The 21,052-nt window shown below is 42.7% G+C and overlaps 1 protein-coding gene across 1 annotated transcript in view; it reads left to right on the forward strand.

Annotated features, from left to right (window-relative positions):
* LOC126298553 (uncharacterized) overlaps window positions 1-21,052 on the forward strand; it is a 212,113-nt gene that overhangs the window by 185,044 nt on the left and 6,017 nt on the right. Inside the window, exons 4-5 of the mRNA XM_049989911.1 lie at window positions 10,414-10,546; window positions 20,016-20,138. Coding sequence (XP_049845868.1) covers window positions 10,414-10,546; window positions 20,016-20,138 — 256 coding nt within the window. The remainder of the gene's footprint in view (window positions 1-10,413; window positions 10,547-20,015; window positions 20,139-21,052) is intronic.

A 21,052-nucleotide genomic window follows, 5' to 3' on the forward strand; every position in this document is an offset into this window, starting at 1 on the left:
CTCGCTACGACAACTCTGTGTTCACTAATCCCTGTATCCGTTTTGATGCTAGTTATTAGCTCAAGATTATTTGTTGATAAGACGTCAAGTGTGTGATCATAACCGTTTGCTTTTCACCTGGGTTCATGAACTAACTGCTAGAAATAATTTTCAGATAATGCGTTTAGCACAATTTCGGATGATGTTTTATGCGTCCTTCTGGAATTAAACATGTATTTTCGCCAACATATCGAGGGTAAATTAATGTCACCACCAACTATAACGGTGTCGGGTACGTGTTTGAAATTAAACTCAAGTTTTCTTTGAACCTTTCAGCAGTTGTATCATCTGAATTGGGAGGTCGGTAAAAGGATCGGATTACTGTTTCATTCCCGTTACCAAGAATGACTTCTGCCCATATTAACTCACAGCAACTATCTACGTAAATTTCGCGTCAAGATAAACTACTTCTAATAGCAACACTTATAAGTATATTGAAATCTGCCGAGGAAAATTAATGATACTGGACCACAACACTGTCACCAAATAGTGGTATTTATCGACATTTGTGAAAGAGAAAATGAGACTTCAACTGATAGTCGAAGACAAATTAGCGCGTTCCAATCGTTTTATGAGTACATAAAGACGGAATCTAATATATTCGATATTCCACTAGTGAGAATAATAGGTGCGGCTGGGATTATAGTTAACCTATAAAGGAGGTATTTGTATATTAAACCTATTCCCTTTGAACATTAATTTTTAGTTGTTCTGGAACTGACTAAAGAAACATAGTAGGATTATATTATAGACTGAGATAAAAGAACAGTGACAAGATTGGCCAATCGTGAAACAATCTGTAAGCAATTTAATGGAATAAAGGAAGTGGGTGACGTGCAGTACACAGAAATGCCAAACAAATTACGTTTCCTACTTGTAACGGTTTAGGTAATAGGGCAGAGTGCTGTCATCTACGAAACCATAACGGGTTTAACCACTCAGAGAAAGGATTTGTAGAGATCACAGAACCTATTTTTGATATATCTTCACAAGAAACAGAAAATCTGTACAATATTTTAATAGAAAATATAGAGATTTTTCTGACTAACAAGGCCTATTCCATAACCCATACATATTATAAAAATGAATCTGTGCATAAGTATTTTTGTAAACATGTATGTATGTTCCACATCTCCTGCTACACAACTGGACAGATTTCAACAAAACTTGGTATACATGTCACTTAATGACTGGAAAGAATTCGTGCCTTTTAGATACAATATACGACAAGGTAGACATCCTAGTTTAAGTCCCAGATAGTTTCACTATTCTAACCTCTAATAACTATTAATCGTAGCGTATTCTACGCTAGAGAGGGGAGAAACAATAGCATCTTATAGAGGGCTCACTGTTTACCAGGGTTGTCTTAGCGCAGTGAATCTTGCCTAGAAGTGTTTCTGTGTCGACGTTCCTTTTAAGAAGATTCCCAAACTCTGTGTGCCATTAAAATTCTAGGCTTGTTTTAGTACGACCCATAAAATTGGTTTCTTTGGTAAAATTCCACTTCTTTGAGTAACGACACTTTAGCTGTTCAGCAACAAAACTACCTGCCAGCCATCTTAACAAAACATTATTTTTCTTCAACAAGTTAAGACAACGCCTTTTGGTGTACAGAACAGGAGCAGAAAAGTTAGCTGCTGGAATGGTAAGGGCATTTATGAAGTTCTGAAACGAAATTACATAGGAACGGCAACACACTTTTTAACCTGCCGTTTAGGATGACAAACTTTGTAAGCATGAGTGTTACCAGTGTTAAATTCCCAAGCTGTCAGCTTGCAGTGACCTTCCATCACACGCGATACAGATGCAAACAAAAAGATCTATGGCATCTTTGTAATGTTAGTGACTTGAGTCGGGACAAAAAAAAGTTCCAGTCATCAAAAATGGTTCAAATGCTCTGAGCACTATGGGACTTAACTTCTGAGGTCATCAGTCCCCTAGAACTAACTAACCTAAGGACATCACACACGTACATGCCCGAGGCAGGATTCGAACCTGCAACAGTAGCGGTCGCGCGGCTCCAGACTGTAGCGCCTAGAACCGCTCGGACACTCCGGTCGACTCCAATCATCAAACAACTTTACACAGGACTTCACAGCCACCGCTGTTACTGCTGTGACACTTAAACAATAAGTTAAGACAGGTATCACGTTATGAGTTAGAGTAAAGAGCTGCTGGCAAAAATGACCCTGCACGTATTTTTAATTTGACAGGCGTAATCTGTAGTGAACTTGTAATCATACCCGTCTCAGAAAAGAGTAATAAAACTGTTGCTACTGGTTTTGTTACATGTAACGACACAATGTTAGAAGCTTCTGGAGATGTTTCCTACTGCTGTGATTTTTTTCGGTGGAAGGTTGTGCCATCAGTAAATTGAGGTAAAACGCATATAATCAATGCTTGCTGCAAAGACGTGCAGGAGGTGCCTAAAATTAGGAAATTCATTGATATTCCCTGATGCCTCTGATACGGTTTAAACTGTCGTTGATAAACGTTGGAATAACCCCACAGCGACCAAAACATTAATGGGTATTCTACCACAACAGTATGCTGGAGAAAGCGATTTTTAATATAAACCTCTATCTCTAAGTCTGGCAGATAATGTGAAGAGATTCCAGTTGTATGTTAAGTACACCAGCAATCAATACTCTCATTGCACGATAAAAATGGTAATGTTATGAATGACACTGCCACTAAAGCAGAGTTACTAAACAGAATTTTCCGAAATTTCTTCACCAAAGAAAACTAAGTATACATTCCTGAATTTGAATCAAGAACAACTGCCAACATGAGCAACTTAGAAATAGATATCCTCGGTGCAGCGAAACAGCTTAAATCACATAATAAAGCCAAGGCCTCCGGTCCAGATTATATTACAGTCAGGTTCCTTTCAGAGTATGCTGATACAATAGCTCCATACTTAGGAATCATATACAACCACTCGCCCGAAGAAAGATCCGAAGCTAAAGATTGGCAAGTTGCACGTGTCACACCAATTTCCTAGAAAGGACATGAGAGTAATCACCTGAATTACAGACCCATATCATTAACGTCGATTTGCAACACGATTTTGGAACATATACTGAGTTTGAATATGACAGGTTACCTTTAAGAAAATGGTTAATAGACAAACAGCCAACACAGATTTAGAAAACATAGCTCTCGTGAAACTCAACTAGCTCTTTATTCTCACGAAGTGATGAATGCTATCGACAGGGTAGTAGCAGTAGTAGTAGTAGTAGTAGTAGCTTTATTCATCTGTAGATCTCTTTTTACAATGATATAGGACATGTCAAAGTATTTACAAATTTAGATCAATTTAAAATAAGCTAATTGGTATACACGTATAATTACAGACTTCTAGTTAGAGACAATCATTAGATTTACTCCTGCTATAATTTTTTTTTTTAGAAATAACTTATTAAATAATGTAATGCCACATTGTTCACTCATATCTCATTATCAGTCACTGCACACACTATACACACATTATTTCACAACACTTCACTCACTACACACACACACACACACACACACACACACACACACACACACCAACCGGTGATCTCTGAGCCATTTTCTGTACTGCAACTTCCCATTTGCTATACTGAAAACTGAGTCAGCATCCCTCCATAATGTGAGAGATGGTGAGATCAGAAAGGGGAAGAAGTGTCAGTCTTGTGCTATGCATAGCTTGGGGGTAAGTATTTCTAGAAAGGAAAAAACATAAAGTGAAGGTTTTATGTGGAATGTTGGTTATTCTATAATTATTATTATTATTGTTATTACACTCCTGGAAATGGAAAAAAGAACACATTGACAGCGGTGTGTCAGACCCACCATACTTGCTCCCGACACTGCGAGAGGGCTGTACAAGCAATGATCACACGCACGGCATAGCGGACACACCAGGAACCGCGGTGTTGGCCGTCGAATGGCGCTAGCTGCGCAGCATTTGTGCACCGCCGCCGTCAGTGTCAGCCAGTTTGCCGTGGCATACGGAGCTCCATCGCAGTCTTTAACACTGGTAGCATGCCGCGACAGCGTGGACGTGAACGGTATGTGCAGTTGACGGACTTTGAGCGAGGGCGTATAGTGGGCATGCGGGAGGCCGGGTGGACGTACCGCCGAATTGCTCAACACGTGGGGCGTGAGGTCTCCACAGTACAACGATGTTGTCGCCAGCGGTCGGCGGAAGGTGGACGTGCCCGTCGACCTGGGACCGGACCGCAGCGACGCACGGATGCACGCCAAGACCGTAGGATCCTACGCAGTGCCGTAGGGGACCGCACCGCCACTTCCCACCAAATTAGGGACACTGTTGCTCCTGGGGTATCGGCGAGGACCATTCGCAACCGTCTCCATGAAGCTGGGCTACGGTCCCGCACACCGTTAGGCCGTCTTCCGCTCACGCCCCAACATAGTGCAGCCCGCCTCCAGTGGTGTCGCGACAGGCGTGAATGGAGGGACGAATGGAGACGTGTCGTCTTCAGCGATGAGAGTCGCTTCTGCCTTGGTGCCAATGATGGTCGTATGCGTGTTTGGCGCCGTGCAGGTGAGCGCCACAATCAGGACTGCATACGACCGAGGCACACAGGGCCAACACCCGGCATCATGGTGTGGGGAGCGATCTCCTACACTGGCCGTACACCTCTGGTGATCGTCGAGGGGACACTGAATAGTGTACGGTACATCCAAACCGTCATCGAACCCATCGTTCTACCATTCCTAGACCGGCAAGGGAACTTGCTGTTCCAACAGGACAATGCACGTCCGCATGTATCCCGTGCCACCCAACGTGCTATAGAAGGTGTAAGTCAACTACCCTGGCCAGCAAGATCTCCGGATCTGTCCCCCATTGAGCATGTTTGGGACTGGATGAAGCGTCGTCTCACGCGGTCTGCACGTCCAGCACGAACGCTGGTCCAACTGAGGCGCCAGGTGGAAATGGCATGGCAAGCCGTTCCACAGGACTACATCCAGCATCTCTACGATCGTCTCCATGGGAGAATAGCAGCCTGCATTTCTGCGAAAGGTGGATATACACTGTACTAGTGCCGACATTGTGCATGCTCTGTTGCCTGTGTCTATGTGCCTGTGGTTCTGTCAGTGTGATCATGTGATGTATCTGACCCCAGGAATGTGTCAATAAAGTTTCCCCTTCCTGGGACAATGAATTCACGGTGTTCTTATTTCAATTTCCAGGAGTGTATTTATTAAATTAAATACTTAAGAATTAAGATTACGAATAACTATAAATTGAAACGATCACATAGAATAAGTTGTTGGAGAGCAAACCAAATACTGCGATTTATTGGCAGAATACTTAGAGAATACAACAGGTCTACTAAAGAGACTGCTTACACTACGCCTATCCGCCCTCTTCAGGAGTATTGCTGCGGTGTGGGATCCGCATCAGATAGGATGAACGGAGGACATCGAAAAACTTCAAAGAAGGGCAACTCGTTTTGTATTATCACGAAATATGGGATAGAGTGCCACGGATAGGATGCGTGAATTGTGGTGGCAATCATTAAAGCAAAGGGCGATTTTAGTCGCGGCAGGATGTTCTCATGAAATTTCAATCACCAACTTTGTCCTCAGAGTGTGAAAATATTTTGTTGGCGCCACCTGCATAGGAAGGAATTATCATCATCATAAAATAAGAGAAATCAGATCTCCAACGGGAAGATTTAAGTAATAGTTTTTCCCGCGTGGTGTTCGGGAGTGGAACGGTAGAGAAAAAGCTTGAAGGTGATTCATGGATGCTCTGCCAGGCATTTAATTGTGAATTGGAGAGTAATCATGGATCTGTAGATGTAGAAATTGTAGACGAGGCAGATGTCGGGTTCGAATTCGTCGGAATTAGCTCAAGGAGTGCCACTTACAATTTCTCATATAGCCAATTTTTCATTATTCTGGGACACGTAGCGGTGAGTTGTGTTTTGCTGCGTCGTAGCACTGGCTGTTTTCATTTGTTTTTAATTTACCTGCTAACAAGCGCCAATAAAACGAATTTCGAACGAGGCTAATTAGGGGCCATTGTCTCGAAGGAATACGTAAAATTCCGCTTACAATCATTTTTTTTCGCAGCGGGAAACAAAATGGAAGTCGCGTTCTTTGTCCGTGTTTGCCAGCAATGGTAAGAGAAATGTCCAACACACATGAGGTGTACGGTACGCCACCCGCGACTTATCTCTTGCTCGCCATGGAAGCATCGTTTCCGTCAACGCTTGGCGTTGCATTTGAGACATAGTTAGAGATATTTGTTCAAAAAAAAATGTAACAAAACAGGTGAGACAACCCATCAGATGGGTCGTACGAGTAACACATTCTATCGCTGATTGCTATGTTATTGGTAGACGTCCGGACGCTTTTGAGCGGATAGCGTATAGTGCTCCAGCTATGGGATGTAATAACGAATTATTTTTGGAAATATCCCCAACAATTAGGCTCTTAAACATATAGCACATGAATCGATTACGCCTGTCCATATAATCCGATGTTTCCGCTGGCGAGCAGGTGGTTACGCGCGGTTGGCGTCCCGTGTACCTAAGGTATGCAGGACATTTCTCTTACTATTACTGGCAGACGGGGTTACGTCACGCCCCTTCCGTAATCAGCTGGCTCTTTGTGGGCAGATTTTTACGTTAGTGGCTTGTGCGACATAGAGTGCCTAGAACTCTATTCTCCATCTCGCTCTCTCTCCAGCAGCGTTATCTATCAGTCGTGTGTAGGCGATTTTGCAGTTACTGACCAGTGCATGATATGTTAGTTGCGACCTGCTCTGATGTGATCTGCCTCTTCTGTCTCCAGTGAGTAATATCTTCAATAGACCCTAACCCAGATATCGTGAAAGTCACATGGGACCACGGGGACAACTGCATGTGGGACTCCACCAGACATATTTAGTTTGTTTTAATTAATAAAGTCCGTACGTCTATACGAATCCTATCCATTGCCACTGGTAGTAGTAATCTTACAGTGTACGATTCACGATGTATTGTGGGTTTACATACACTACTGCCCATTAAAATTGCTACACCACGAAATTGACGTTCTACAGACGCGAAATTTAACCGAAAGGAAAAGATGCCGTGATATGCAAATGATTAGCTTTTCAGAGCATTCACACAAGGTTGGCGCCGGTGGTGACACCTACAACATGCTCACCTGAGGAAAGTTTCCAACCGATTTCTCATACAGAAACAGCAGTTGACCGGCGTTGCCTGGTGAAACGTTGTTTTGATGCCTCGAGTAAGGAGGAGAAATGCGTACCATCACGTTTCCGACTTTGATAAAGGTCGGACGTGTTACGACCCTTGGCTCTACCCTTCATTCGATCCCTGCGAAACCCTACATTTCAGCAAGATAATGCACGACCGCATGTTGCAGTTCCTGTACGGGCCTTTCTGGATACAGAAAATGTTCGACTGCTGCCCTGTCCAGCACATTCTCCAAATCTCTCACCAATTGAAAACGTCTGGTCAATGGTGGCCGAGCAACTGGTTCGTCACAATACGCCAGTCACTACTCTTGTTGAACTGTAATATCGTGTTGAAGCTGCATGGGCAGCTGTACCTGTACACGCCATTCAAGCTCTGTTTGACTCAATGCCCAGGCGTATCAAGGCCGTTATTACGGCCAGAGTTGGTTGTTCTGGGTACTGATTTCTCAGGATCTATGCAGCCAAGTTGCGTGAAAATGTAATCACATGTCAGTTCTAGTATAATATGTTTGTCCAATGAATACCCGTTTATCATCTGCATTTCTTCTTGGTGTAGCAGTTTTAATGGCCAGAAGTGTATCTTTCTATAAATCAAGAAAACTGCTCTTCACTACTTGTAACATATAAATTTAAAATTTTATTACAGCATTTGCAAATTTGAAAGACAGGTGGAGTTTTGTATACACCTTGTTACCACGTGCTGTGATTGTCCTGGATTTGGTGCTTTTTAATGCATTTGTTTTCTTTCACAGTCTGTCTTCTGGAACCATATAGAACAGTTACTTACTTCGAAATTTTACGAATGGGAATGTTATGGTTATGTCTAACATGAACTAATTCTATGTGGAAGATTGTGTGTGTGTGTGTGTGTGTGTGTGTGTGTGTGTGTGTGTGTGTGTGTGTGTGGAGTGAGGTGGGGACTTTATGTTATTTATGTGTTGGTGTTATCTCATAGTTCTCTTCAGGTAGAGAAAAAAAAAGGAAAAAGAAAAATGGTGTTTCTTAACGCGGACCCTCCCAAAAAATAAGTCTGTTTGTAAGCAAACACCTACAGAAGAGCTTTAGCCTTAAGATGTCTGAAATGTTATTTACAATGGAAATCTAGAGTCCTAACTGAGTGGACACTAACCTCCAAAATGGCAGCGCACGAACGTGTTTCACTCTCCTCCGGCCGTATACGAATCATAATTTGTAGCAAGCGCTCATCAGCACATGTTGTAAACCACGCAGTAGTGGAATCTTTGAAAGGGGTAACCATTGTGTGCATCAGTATGGTGTGCCCCTGAGCTGGCGAGACTTCATGTCCTATAGGGACAGACTGCGCTCAATCTAAACAACAAATTACATTTTGGAGCATGCTCACAGACAACCCATTTCATAGCACGCTCTTCTGAGTTACACTGGAAATTCAGGTACAATTTTACCTCCACTACACAGCCAGCACATCTGGAGGTAATAATTTTCACTAGTCGGCAGAATATTAGGAGTGAGGTCTCTTACTGTAAATAAGAAAGTTGTTGTTGATGTGGTCTTCAGTCCAGAGACTGGTTTGATGCAGCTCTCCATGCTACTCTATCGTGTGCAAGCTTCTTCATCTCCTAGTACCTTCTGCACCCTACATCCGTCTGAATCTGTTTAGTGTATACACCTCTTGGCCTCCCTCTACGATTTTTACCCTCCACGCTGCCCTCCAACACTAAATTGGTGATCCCTTTATGTCCCAGAATATGTCCTACCAACCGATCCCTTCTTCTAATCTAGTTGTGCCACAAATTTTTCTTCCCTCCAATTCTATTCAATACCTCCTCATTAGTTATGTGATCTACCCATCTAATATTCAGCATTCTTCTGTAGCACCACATTTCGAAAGCTTGTATTCTCTTCTTGTCCAAACTATTCATAATCCACGTTCCACTTCCATACATGGGTACACTCCATACAAATACTTTCAGAAACGACTTCCTGACACTTAAATCTATACTCGTTGTTAACAAATTTTTCTTCTTCAGAAACGCTTTCCTTGCCATTGCCAGTCTACATTTTATATCCTCTCTACTTCGACCATCATCAGTTATTTTGCTCCCCAAATAGCAAAAATCCTTTACTACTTTAAGTGTCTCATTTCCTAATCTAATACCTTCAGCATCACCTAACTTAATTCGACTACATTCCATTATCCTCGTTTTGCTTTTGTTGATGTTCATCTTATATCCTCCTTTGAAGACACTGTCCATTCCGTTCACCTGCTCTTTCAGGTCCTTTGCTGTCTCTGACAGAATTACAATGCCATCGGTGAATTTCAGAGTTTTTATTTCTTCTCCATGGATTTTAATTCCTACTCCGAATTTTTCTTGTGTTTCCTTTACTGCTTGTTCAATACAGAGTGAATAATATTGGGGATAGGCTACAACCCTGTCTCACTCCCTTTCCAACCACTGCTTCCCTTTCATGCCCCTCGACTCTTATAACTGCCATCTGGCTTCTGTACAAATTGTAAATAGCCTTTCGCTCCCTGTATTTTACCCCTGCTACCTGCAGAATTTGAAAGAGAGTATTCCAGTCAACATGGTCAAAAGCTTTCTCTAAGTCGACAAATGCTATAAACGTAGGTTTGCTTTTCCTTAATCTATTTTGTAAGATAAGTCGTTGGGGCAGTATTGCCTCACGTGTTCCAACATTTCTACAGAATCAAAACTGATATTTCCTCGAGGTCGGTTTCTACCAGTTTTTCAATTCGTCTGTAAAGAATTCGTGTTAGTATTTTCCAGCCGTGGCTTATGAAACTGATAGTTCGGTAATTTTCACATCTTTCTTTGGGATTGGAATTATTACATTCTTCTTGAAGTCTGAGGGTATTTCGCCTGTCTCATACATCTTGCTCACTATATGGTAGAGTAATGAGCTGTAAACTTTGTTTTGAGCAGTTGACATCACAAAACGACCGTGTCGAAAATATTTGTGCTCAAACGCAAGCTCAGAAAGAGTGTTTCTTTTTTTCTTCTTTTCTCTTTTATTTTCGCGATTGGGGAAGGCGACAGGCACACGAAGTTCCCACAATTCCACACTACATTATACGCGTAGATTTAGAAATGTGAAGAGCTGCGATTTCCTGTCATGTGGTCAAGTGACGTGGTGTGACTTGGCAGGCCGGCGCCCGACGTGGTGGCCAGGCCGTCGTTTCGGCCGTCGCCCAGCACGCCCGTCTTCAGGAACCCGGCACCCACGCAACCGCCACTCGCCGACTTCCCGCAGCCTTCCAGGGGACCCGTCCGTCAGCCCGTAAGTCATCGAGATTTATTTATTTATTTTACTTATTTATTTGTGTAATGTTCCGTGGGACCAAATTAAGGAGAAGTCTCAATTGTCATGGAACGAGTCAATACATGAAATTATAACACGATAGTAGAAACAGATAAAATGAAATATAAGAAACATATTCAGGCGACAATTCGTAACTTTAAATAAAGAAAATCAACAATGTAACACTGCAATTTGTTTAATTTTTCAGCTCTTCCAAGAGCTCCTCAACAGAATAGAAGGAGTGAGCCATAAGGACACTCTTCAGTTTAGACTTAAAAGTGTTTGGGCCACTGCTAAGATTTTTGAGTTCTTGTGGTAGCTTATTGAAAATGGATACATCAGAATACTGCACTCCTTTCTGCACAAGAATCAAGGAAGTGCATTCCACGTGCAGATTTGATTTCTGCCTAGTATTAACTGAGTGAAAGCTGCTAACTCTTGGGAGTAAGCTAATATTGCTAACAACAAACGACATTAAAGAAAATATATACTGCGAGGGCAATGTCAGAAATCCCAGACTATTGAATAGGGGTCGAACAGAGGTTCTCGAACTTACACCACACATAGCTCGAACAGCCCGTTTTTGAGCCAAAAATACCCTTTTTGAATCAGAAGAATTTCCCCAAAAAATAATACCATATGACATATGCGAAGTAGACTACTTTTCGTGTTGAACTGTCAGTTATTTCAGATACTGTTCTAATGGTTAATAAAGCAGCACTTAGTTTCTGAAGAGGATCCTGAACATGGGCTTTCCACAACAGCTTACTATCTATCCGAACTCCTAGGAACTTGAACTGTTCCGTTTCGCTTATAATATGCCAATTCTGTCTGATCAAAATATCGGTTCTTGTTGAATTGTGAGTTAGAAGCTGTAAAAACTGAGTCTTACTGTGATTTAGCATCAAATTATTTTCCACAAGCCACGAACTTATTTCATGAACTACATTATTTGATACTGTTTCAATATTACGCACAAGATCCTTCACTACCAAGCTGGTGTCATCAGCAAACAGAAATGTTTTTGAATCACCTGTAATACTAGAAGGCATATCATTTATATAAATAAGAAACAGCAGTGGCCCCAGCACCGACCCTTGGGGAACGCTCCACTTAACAGTGCCCCATTGGGACTGAACATCACTACCACTCTCAATATTGCGGAGAATTACCTTCTAATTTCTGTTCTTAAAGTAAGAGGCGAACCAATTGTAAGCTACTCCCCTTACTCCATAATGGTCCAATTTAATATTTTGTGGTCAACACAGTCAAAAACCTTCGTTAAACCAAGGAAAACACCTAGCGTTCGCAGCCTTTTATTTAATCCGTCCAAAACCTCACAGAGAAAAGAGAACATAGCATGTTCAGTTGTTAAACCATTTCTAAAACGTAACTGTGCATTTGACAGCAAATTATGTGAATTTAAATGCTGCAGTAACCTTGTATATACAACCCGCTCGATAACTTTAGCAAACACCGATGGCATAGAGATAGGTCTGTAATTGTCAACATTATCCCTGTCTGCCTTTTTATAAAGTGGCTTCACTACCGAGTACTTTAATCGGTCAGGAAACCGACCACTCCTAAAGGAAAAGTTACAGATATGTCTAAGTACTGGGCTAACATCCATAGAACAATACTTCAGTATTCTGCTAGATACCCCGTCATATCCATGAGAGTTCTTGGTCTTTAGTGATTGCATCGGCCAACTGCTTCGTTATCTGGTATCTGCCTGATTTCACTTCATACAGCACTTTTAGTCTTCTCTTTCCTGTTTTCACCTTCAATAGTTGTTACTCGAAATCCTTTTCCTCGCCCTATATGTCCGCTCCAATTTGTTTTCCTTTTTGTGCCCAGGTTTACGATAGTTCTTTGTTCCTTTACCCTTTCCATTACTTCGCTTTATCCACCCGGTTTATTTCCTCCATTCTCCAACAAATCCTCATCTCGAATACTTCAGTTTTTTCTCTGTCTCTCCTCTTCAATGTCCAGCTTCCACAGCTTCCATACGAAGCGTTTAACCAAACTTTTCCTCTACTACAATCCCATTTTGCTGCTTGATAACCGTTTATTTTTGTGGACAGCTAGCTCTGCCGCTGCAGTTCTTCATCTTATTTCTTTTTCACTCGTTCAGTTCTCAGTTAGCATGCTGCCCAAATATTAGGTGTTTTGCTTGTTGCTGTTCAGGTTGATATGGGTTTATTTATCGAGTGTCATTTTTTTATTTGTAGTTCACTGTTTCTGTTTGAGTTTACATGTTGTCATTTTTTCAAAAAGTGGTTCAAATGGCTCTGAGCACTATGGGACTCAACTGCTGCCGTCATCAGTCCCCTAGAACTTAGAACCACTTAAACCTAACTAACCTAAGGACATCACATACATCCATGCCCGAGGCAGGATTCGAACCTGCGACCGTAGCAGTCTCACGGTTCCGGACTGCGCGCCTAGAACCGCGAGACCACCGCGGCCGGCGTCATTTTTTCATTTGGAGAGTGTGAGTGGAGCTGTGGACGCTAGGAAATGGAGTGCCAAGTTGAAAAATCGGAACATTTCTGACATATTCTTCTGTTTGAGGCAGCCAGAAACATTTTCGAAAGGTATGAGGATAGTGGTCTCATAACTAACGAGGAGTCATTGAATAGAATTGGGGAGAAGAGGAGTTTGTGGCACAACTTGTCTAGAAGAAAGGGACATGTTCTGAGGCATCAAGGGATCACCAATTTAGTATTGAAGGGCAGCGTTCAACGCGGTATTAGCCGAGCGGTCAAGGCGCTGCAGTCATGGACTGTGCGGCTGATCCCGGCGGAGGTTCGAGTCCACCCTCGGAAATGCATGTGTGTGTGTGTGTGTGTTTGTCCTTAGGATAATTTAGGTTGAGTAGTGTGTAAGCTTAGGGACTGATGACCTTAGCAGTTAAGTCCCATAAGATTTCACACACATTTGAACATTTTTGAGGGCAGCGTGGTGGGTAAAAATCGTAGAGGGAGACCAAGAGATGAATACACTGAGCAGATTCAGAAGGATGTAGGCTGCAGTACGGACAGGGACATGAAGCAGCTTGCACAGGATAGAGTAGCATGGAGAGCTGCATCAAGCCAGTCTCAGGACTGAAGACCACAACAACAGCAACAACATGGGGATAATGGTTGAAATGGCTCTGAGCACTATGGGACTTAACTTCTGAGGTCATCAGTCCCCTAGAACTTAGAACCCCTTAAACCTAACTAACCTCAGGACATCACATACATCCATGCCCGAGGCAGGATTCGAACCTGCAACCATAGCGGTCGTGCGGTTCTAGACTGTAGCGCCTAGAACCGCTCGGCCACTCTGGCCGGCCGCTATCTTCCGTTTACATGGACTGGAGTCAGAAGTGGAACAACTTACATTGGTTATAGCACTGCTGGATTTGAGTGTTATGGAGCAATTGGATGATGTTCTCCACCAACACTCGTACGCATTTCTTAAAGAAGCAGTGGTCCAATGTTTTGTGTTACTACCTGAGTTGCAGCTACAAAAAATTAATGAAAGTGACGCATGTTCCAGTGGTTTCCCTTCTCAGATGCTTGTCGCTTGCCGCGCTCGATGGCGGGTAGTGAAGTTGTGTCTGAGCAATCTCTGATCTTTTTTCTACAAAGATTGCAGAAGAATATTACGGCTACTTTGTCCGCCTTCACATAGCTTCCTATTGATGATCTGGGCTGCAGGAGGGATGCCACGCCCATCGCATATACGAACAATAATTCATGTGCAGTAGTTAGAGCAGCTGTGGAGGAAGGTTCCAATCCAAGCATTCAACCATTTGCGGAGACGAGCGCCCGGACCCGCGCGTTACTTCTGGGTGAGTGTAGTTGCCTGTTACATCAGGTGTGACGTCATTATGACGTGTGCACGCTTTATCGAAGACGACGGAGACCGTGTATCGACTTTTGTGGTCGTTCGAGACGCGAAACAGCAGTAGCCATTTTTGCAGACGAATTGAAGGAGCAGTCCATTGCATCTTCAATTCGTATGTTCACTGCAATTGTGGAAGCTATTGGCGTCTTTATTGTCTCTTGAAGTATGAACCTGCAAACTTCAGGAAAAAAGAAGAACTCACAATACGATTAGTAAACGTCGCCGGAACCGCAGCAGCGTAGTCCGCCGCCTAGCCGCCAGGTGCCTCTGCCGCCGCCGGTACAAGCGCGACCCCAGCAGCAGTCTGCAAGCACACAGATTAGTAAACGGTAAATGGTTCAAATGGCTCTGAGCACTATGGGACTTAACATCTGAGGTCATCAGTCCCCTAGAATTTAGAACTACTTAAACCTAACTAACCTAAGGACGTCACACACATCCATGCCCGAGGCAGGATTCGAACCTGTGACCGTACCGGTCGCGCCGTTCCACACTGAAGCGCCTAGAGCCGCTCGGCCACACCAGCCGGCGTAAACAGTAAAATTTGTGTTCTTGGGACTAACCTCATCGTGGTTCAGACAGTTGAGTGCATTTGTACGATGGTAGAGATCCCATATTCGGAACTACTGAGAGTCTCATTTCGTGTTTTTTTTTTTTTTTTTTTTTTTTTTTTTTTTTTTTTTTTTTTAAATACGAAAATTTCCGCCAAGTAACGTTGCGCTACGGACTTCACGTTAACCTCGACGCACGTAGTGAATTACGTTTAGAAATGAGTCGGCTGTTAAAATTAAAGACTGAAATTTCTAATGCCAATGCTTAGTTTGACAGATGTCCTCCATATTGTCACGTAGTTACACATATCACTGAAGAACTGCAGCAATGTGTCTGAAGTTGTCCAAGTCTAATTTATTAGTAAGGATTATTGAATCTGACCTTCAGACACCATTTTGAGATTTTCGGTCTCACTAGGGAGAAACACAGGCTCCAGCCTGACTTATTTGCTGTGAGATATCAGCGAAGTCATTTGTCACATCTAACGGTATGCATAACTTCTCATTTCGCTTCTGTGTATAGCCTATAATATGTACAGCATTTTGCTGAAAATAGGTGATCAATGAGCTTTTTTTCTAAATTACCAGTTTCAAGTGACTACACCAAACTGACAAAATTTGAAAATGGTTCTTTAAACCAGTAAAATACAAATCTTTGTTAACATTACTCATCTGACACTTACTTTCTGCACATTTTAAAATTGGCGACAGTGCTTCCATTGCAGTTTCCAAATTATGAGTACTGGATTGAAGAATTCTATACATGTTGACTTTCGAGTAAAATGAGACGAAGATACTGAATTAAACTACGTACAAAAGTAATCTATGGCACGATATCTCCTCCTACATCTAAGAACAACTGCTGTGTTTCGTGTGCCAGTGCAGACTACATACGTCGTGATTAGAGATGCCCTAAGTTTTTAGGATTCTGATGAGTAATGTCACAAAACGCTGCATTTTACTGATATAAAGAACCATTTGTAAATATTGTCAGCGCAGTAGTGTCACTTGAAACTGGTATTTGAGGTAAAAGCTCTTTGTACACCCGTTTTGAGCAAAAACTACTGTGCCCACCATATACACAGAAACGAAATGAGAAGTTAAATTTAACATTAGATGTGAGTAATGACTTACCTAATGTCTCAGTGCAAACAAGTGAGACTATCATTTGTCTTGTAGCCAGTAAAATTTAAACTCTCAAAAGTGTGTCTGAAAGTCAGATTCAATAATCCATACTAATAAACTACTAGGACAACTTCAGACACACTAATGCACTTTTTCAATGATATGTGTAACTGGTTGGCAGTATTGTGTATATCTGTCAAATTATACTTTGGTGTTAAACATTTCAGTCTTTAATTTTAACAACTGGATCATTTCTGAATTCAATTCCCTACCTGCATTAACAAAGAAAATAAAAAACATCAGTATGTTCCAAAATTGCAGTAAGTACGCGAACTGAAGATGTAATCAACTGCTTCTTTCCAGAATGAGAGTTTCACTCTGCAGTGGAGTGTGCGCTGATATGAAACTTCCTGGCAGATTAAAACTGTGTGCCAGACCGAGACTCGAACTCGGGACCTTTGCCGACCACGGGCAAGTGCTCTACCATCTGAGCGACCCAAGCACGAATCACGCCCTGTCCTCATAGCTTTACTTCTGACAGTATCTCGTCTCCTACCTTCCAAACTTCACAGAAGCTCTCCTGCGAACCTTGCAGAACTAGCACTCTTGGAAGAAAGGATATTGCGAAGACATGGCTTAGCCACAGCCTGGGGGATGATTCCAGAATGAGATTTTCACTCTGCACCGGAGTGTGCGCTGATATGAAACTGCAAGGTTCGCAGGAGAGCATCTGTGAAGTTTGGAAGGTAGGAGACGAGATACTGGCAGAAGTAAAGCTGTGAGGACAGGGCGTGAGTCGTGCTTTGGTAGCTCAGATTGTAGAGCACTTGGCTGCGAAAGGCAAAGGTCCCGAGTGTGAGTCTCGGTCCGGCACACAGTTTTAATCTATCAGGAAGTTTCAACTGCTTCTTTAATTAGTCTGCAAGAATGGCTGCCGCATTTTAGCATCTCGGACGATCATAACATTGGTACAGCGTGTACACGTAATAATAACGCCACGCCTGACTTACCCTGTGGGCAAACATTCACCGATTGCTTCACTGCAAATGCAATCGCCACAGAGCAGTCTACGACCCAGTTGGTGCATGATAAACAAGAAAATGTTAAATGGTGTTGGTACCACAGATGTTTCTGTGAGGCAGCAAGACAGTGTATGAAACCATGACACTACCCAAATAGAAATGCCACTAAGTCCGTCCAGAACACTCAAAGCTCGTCACGTGCCGCAGAAATGCAATGGTATCTGCAGCCGCAGGCTTCACTAGACCATCTGCAAAGGACACAAAAATTGATCGACGCTGGATCCGACATAAATTTATATCCAAAGATGCCGGACAAACATCGCTGATTTACAATAGTTCCACTTCCCATAGCTGCTAAGAGTTCGGCAGCTGAGTCATTTGGGAAGACGGAGTTAACTTCGGACTTGTATGACGATTTACACCCTGCTTCGACATTTATTATTGCGGATGCGAATGGTCCACTATTGGGGGCCGATTTTCTCCGTCAGTTTTCTGTGATGCCGGGTCTACTATACCGTTGCTTAGAGTGTCTGTCTCCCTACTCCTTTGTATCGCGTAGGGCCACGAGTTGCGCGATGCCGCTGTTCTACACACATCGAAAAAAGTTTTGCATCACCCCAGTTCCCAGAACTCCTGAACATAGCCGTTACACAGACACAGTCTTTTTGACTGTTCACAAAAGTGTCACTAAACCCGCCCAAAGATGTAAACAACCATGCATGAGTAGCGTCTGTTAGACAGACAGTGTCTGACAGCCGATCCGTTCCAGTCATTCCACCAGGAAGGAGATAAATGGTTCAAATGGCCCTGACTTAACATCTGAGGTCATCAGTCCCCTAGAACTTAGAACTACTTAAACCTAACTACATCCATGCCCGAGGCAGGATTCGAACCTGCGACTGAAGCGCCCAGAAGCGAGGACGGAGATACACGGCTCGTGTTGTCTGTAATTCAACAATGCCTAGACGGTCAATACCGCGGTTCGATAGCGTCCGCAATGTTACTTCGTACCAGGAAGGGCTCTCAACAGGGTAAGTGCCCAGGCGTCAGCCGGCCAGAGTGGCCGTGCGGTTCTAGGCGCTACAGTCAGGGGCCGAGCGACCGCTACGGTGGCAGGTTCGAATCCTGCCTTGGGCATTGATGTGTGTGGTGTCCTTAGGTTAGTTAGGTTTAATTAGTTTTAAGTTCTAGGCGACTGATGACCTCAGAAGTTAAGTCGCATAGTGCTTAAAGCCAATTTTGAACTCAGGTGTCACGGAGTGTGGTGTGCGTACTGTAATTTCAATTTTATTTTTTTCCAAACAGAGTCAAGTTTAACTGTAGAAACATGAAGTAAACTTCACTGATCAGATTACTAAAAAAAGATCTGAAATTATTTTAGGTAGCCTGTCTTCGACGTCAAAAAATTGTTTTAATGGAATCAAAAGCTGAGGAATTCTCTCTACTGCAGGCATTAACGGCAGCCATCTTGTTTTGAGTGAGACAGAAGAGTCAGATGATTGATATCAGCATATAAGCTGAACTTTCATTTTCTCTTTGCTTACTTTGTAAATTGAAAAATAATTAAATATTTTCATGACGATTATTTCAGTGTCTACAGTTAAAACTCCATCAGCGCTTGACGTAGTATTGTGGAGGATATGGGTACAGCGTCCAATAGCTTCTACATTTTTCCTAGTTCTCCTTTAATTTGTTGAAACACATTGATCAGGCTGCTTCAATGAAGCCCTCCGGAGTTGGCATTGGTAATGTCTCTACAGAAAGCGATTAATTTATGTAATGAAATTTCCAGTTATCTTAATATGTCCGGACAAAACTTTGCAATTTTCTCCAATGTTTCGTTATTCAGTGAATCAAACTTCAACAGCTTCTGTTGCATTCTGTCAGTTTCAGTTAAGTATTGAACAATTAAAGGAAAACATCTCTTCAGTTTTGTGGTTTGATGCGTCGGTGCCCACGCCGTAAACGAAACTTTTTGCAGTTGTTTTGTGCATTCGGACACGGCGTGTGCTGCGAGAATATTTATAACAGCCACTGTGGCTTTGGTCCTGGATGTAGACCGCTTTGCGGTGACTTTGGGTTCGGGATACATTGCGGCATTCAGTTTTATCACTGAAAACTGACACTTTCTCTTACCCTCCTTAGGTATTTTCGTAAGCTATCATTCTTATCATGTGGTAAATAGGCGACAGTAACACTTTAGTCATCGAAGTACACCTCACCATACACTTCGCGCCATATATATCCGCAGTAAACACTTCAAACATTACGAACTTACACTCGTTGTTTGTATCACATTTAGAAAGAACAGTCTTACAACATCGCTGTTCATATTGGAACTGCCCGATTCTTCTGCGCGGCGCTGCTTAAACTGTTCCAACACAATACTACTGGATAAGTCTGATATTTTCTCCAATGACGGAGCCTGACGTAGAAGATGCGTGCAACGTCGATACAGGATATGCAACATACAACGCCATCTATGAGACGACTTTGTCGCTATAAACTTGGAGTAAATAAAACTGAGGCAGCATTTTTATGTTGCACTTACAGATGGCGTTGCTTCAGTACTTGAGCTACGCTCGTAACAGATTTTGCAAAATCAAGACAAAATTTGGAGTTGTCGGAATGTCGGGACAATAAGGTGACGGTCCCGATATAACGAGAAGAATGGCGACCCTACCCACAACGGACTGAAAGTGTTCACAACGCTACTTCGTAGCTTCGCATCAACAGACACTTCCTTGTGGTACATTGGCAACAGCGGACAGCTCACGTGAGACGTTGGGAGCCCTGGGTGGAGAAGTGTAAGATGACAGACTATGGTATGAGTTGATCTCTGTTTGTTTGCAGACGCGGACGTCGCCGGAGCCGCAGCAGCGTAGTCCGCCGCCTAGCCGCCAGGTGCCTCTGCCGCCGCCGGTACAAGCGCGCCCCCAGCAGCAGTACCAGCGCACCAAGAAACCCGTCGCCCAGGTACTACATAAACGCTGGCGATATCTCATTCATTCGGTCACCTGCATAGACTCCTTAACATAAGAGCGATTTACTGAGCTGTTTCATCTGATATCTGGAATACGGTGCATTGTGAAATCCTGCTATAGAAAACCAACTGGTATGTTTAACTGGAGGGGCAGCTGATATTCTTATATCGGCTAAACCTTGAATGGTAAATTTCTTTTTGAAACTTTTCTTGGGAACTTAGTTGTATACATCTTCCTATTCTATATTTCACAAATGCATTTTAAAGCCTCAACTCCACTTTCATTTATTATGATAGTCTTGTAGTTTAACTACAACTATTTACGGAATGGCTTTGCAAATCACGAAATGTGCATAGAAATGTTACCACAACCAATATACACAACTGATGTGGTACATTATATGAGAGAGAGATTACATGAAATGCCAATGGACTGAAGATTACTCATAGCATGCGTATGCCCTAAATATTTCAATCGAAATGTCCACTTAATATTACGCCATTCTATTTATAAGTTGAAACTTGAATAATGTGTGTAGCCTACTTGGTTCACAATTACATAACTCAAAATAACCGGTTGAAACACAGTATATTGTGAACATTGCTATGAACTGCCATGACTATCTATTTCAAAAGCAGAAGCTTCAAAATGGAGCTCACTGCTAAATTTAAGAAAATCAAAATATTTACTTTTCTAACTCCTGTTGATATAAGTAGCAACTCCACCTTCAACTACTACTCCTAATAATGGTTGATTGGTTGGTTGCTTTGGGGGAAGACCAAACAGCGACTTCATCAGTCCCATCGGATTAGGGAAGAATGGGGAAGGAAGTCGGGTGACCCGAAAGGTTAGCAGAGTGCTAATGCGCTGCCTCCTGGACTTGGGTAGGTGCACCGGCCCCAGATC

The sequence above is a fragment of the Schistocerca gregaria genome, chromosome X (genome assembly GCF_023897955.1).
Source record: "Schistocerca gregaria isolate iqSchGreg1 chromosome X, iqSchGreg1.2, whole genome shotgun sequence".
Classification (NCBI taxonomy): Eukaryota; Metazoa; Arthropoda; class Insecta; order Orthoptera; family Acrididae; genus Schistocerca; species Schistocerca gregaria.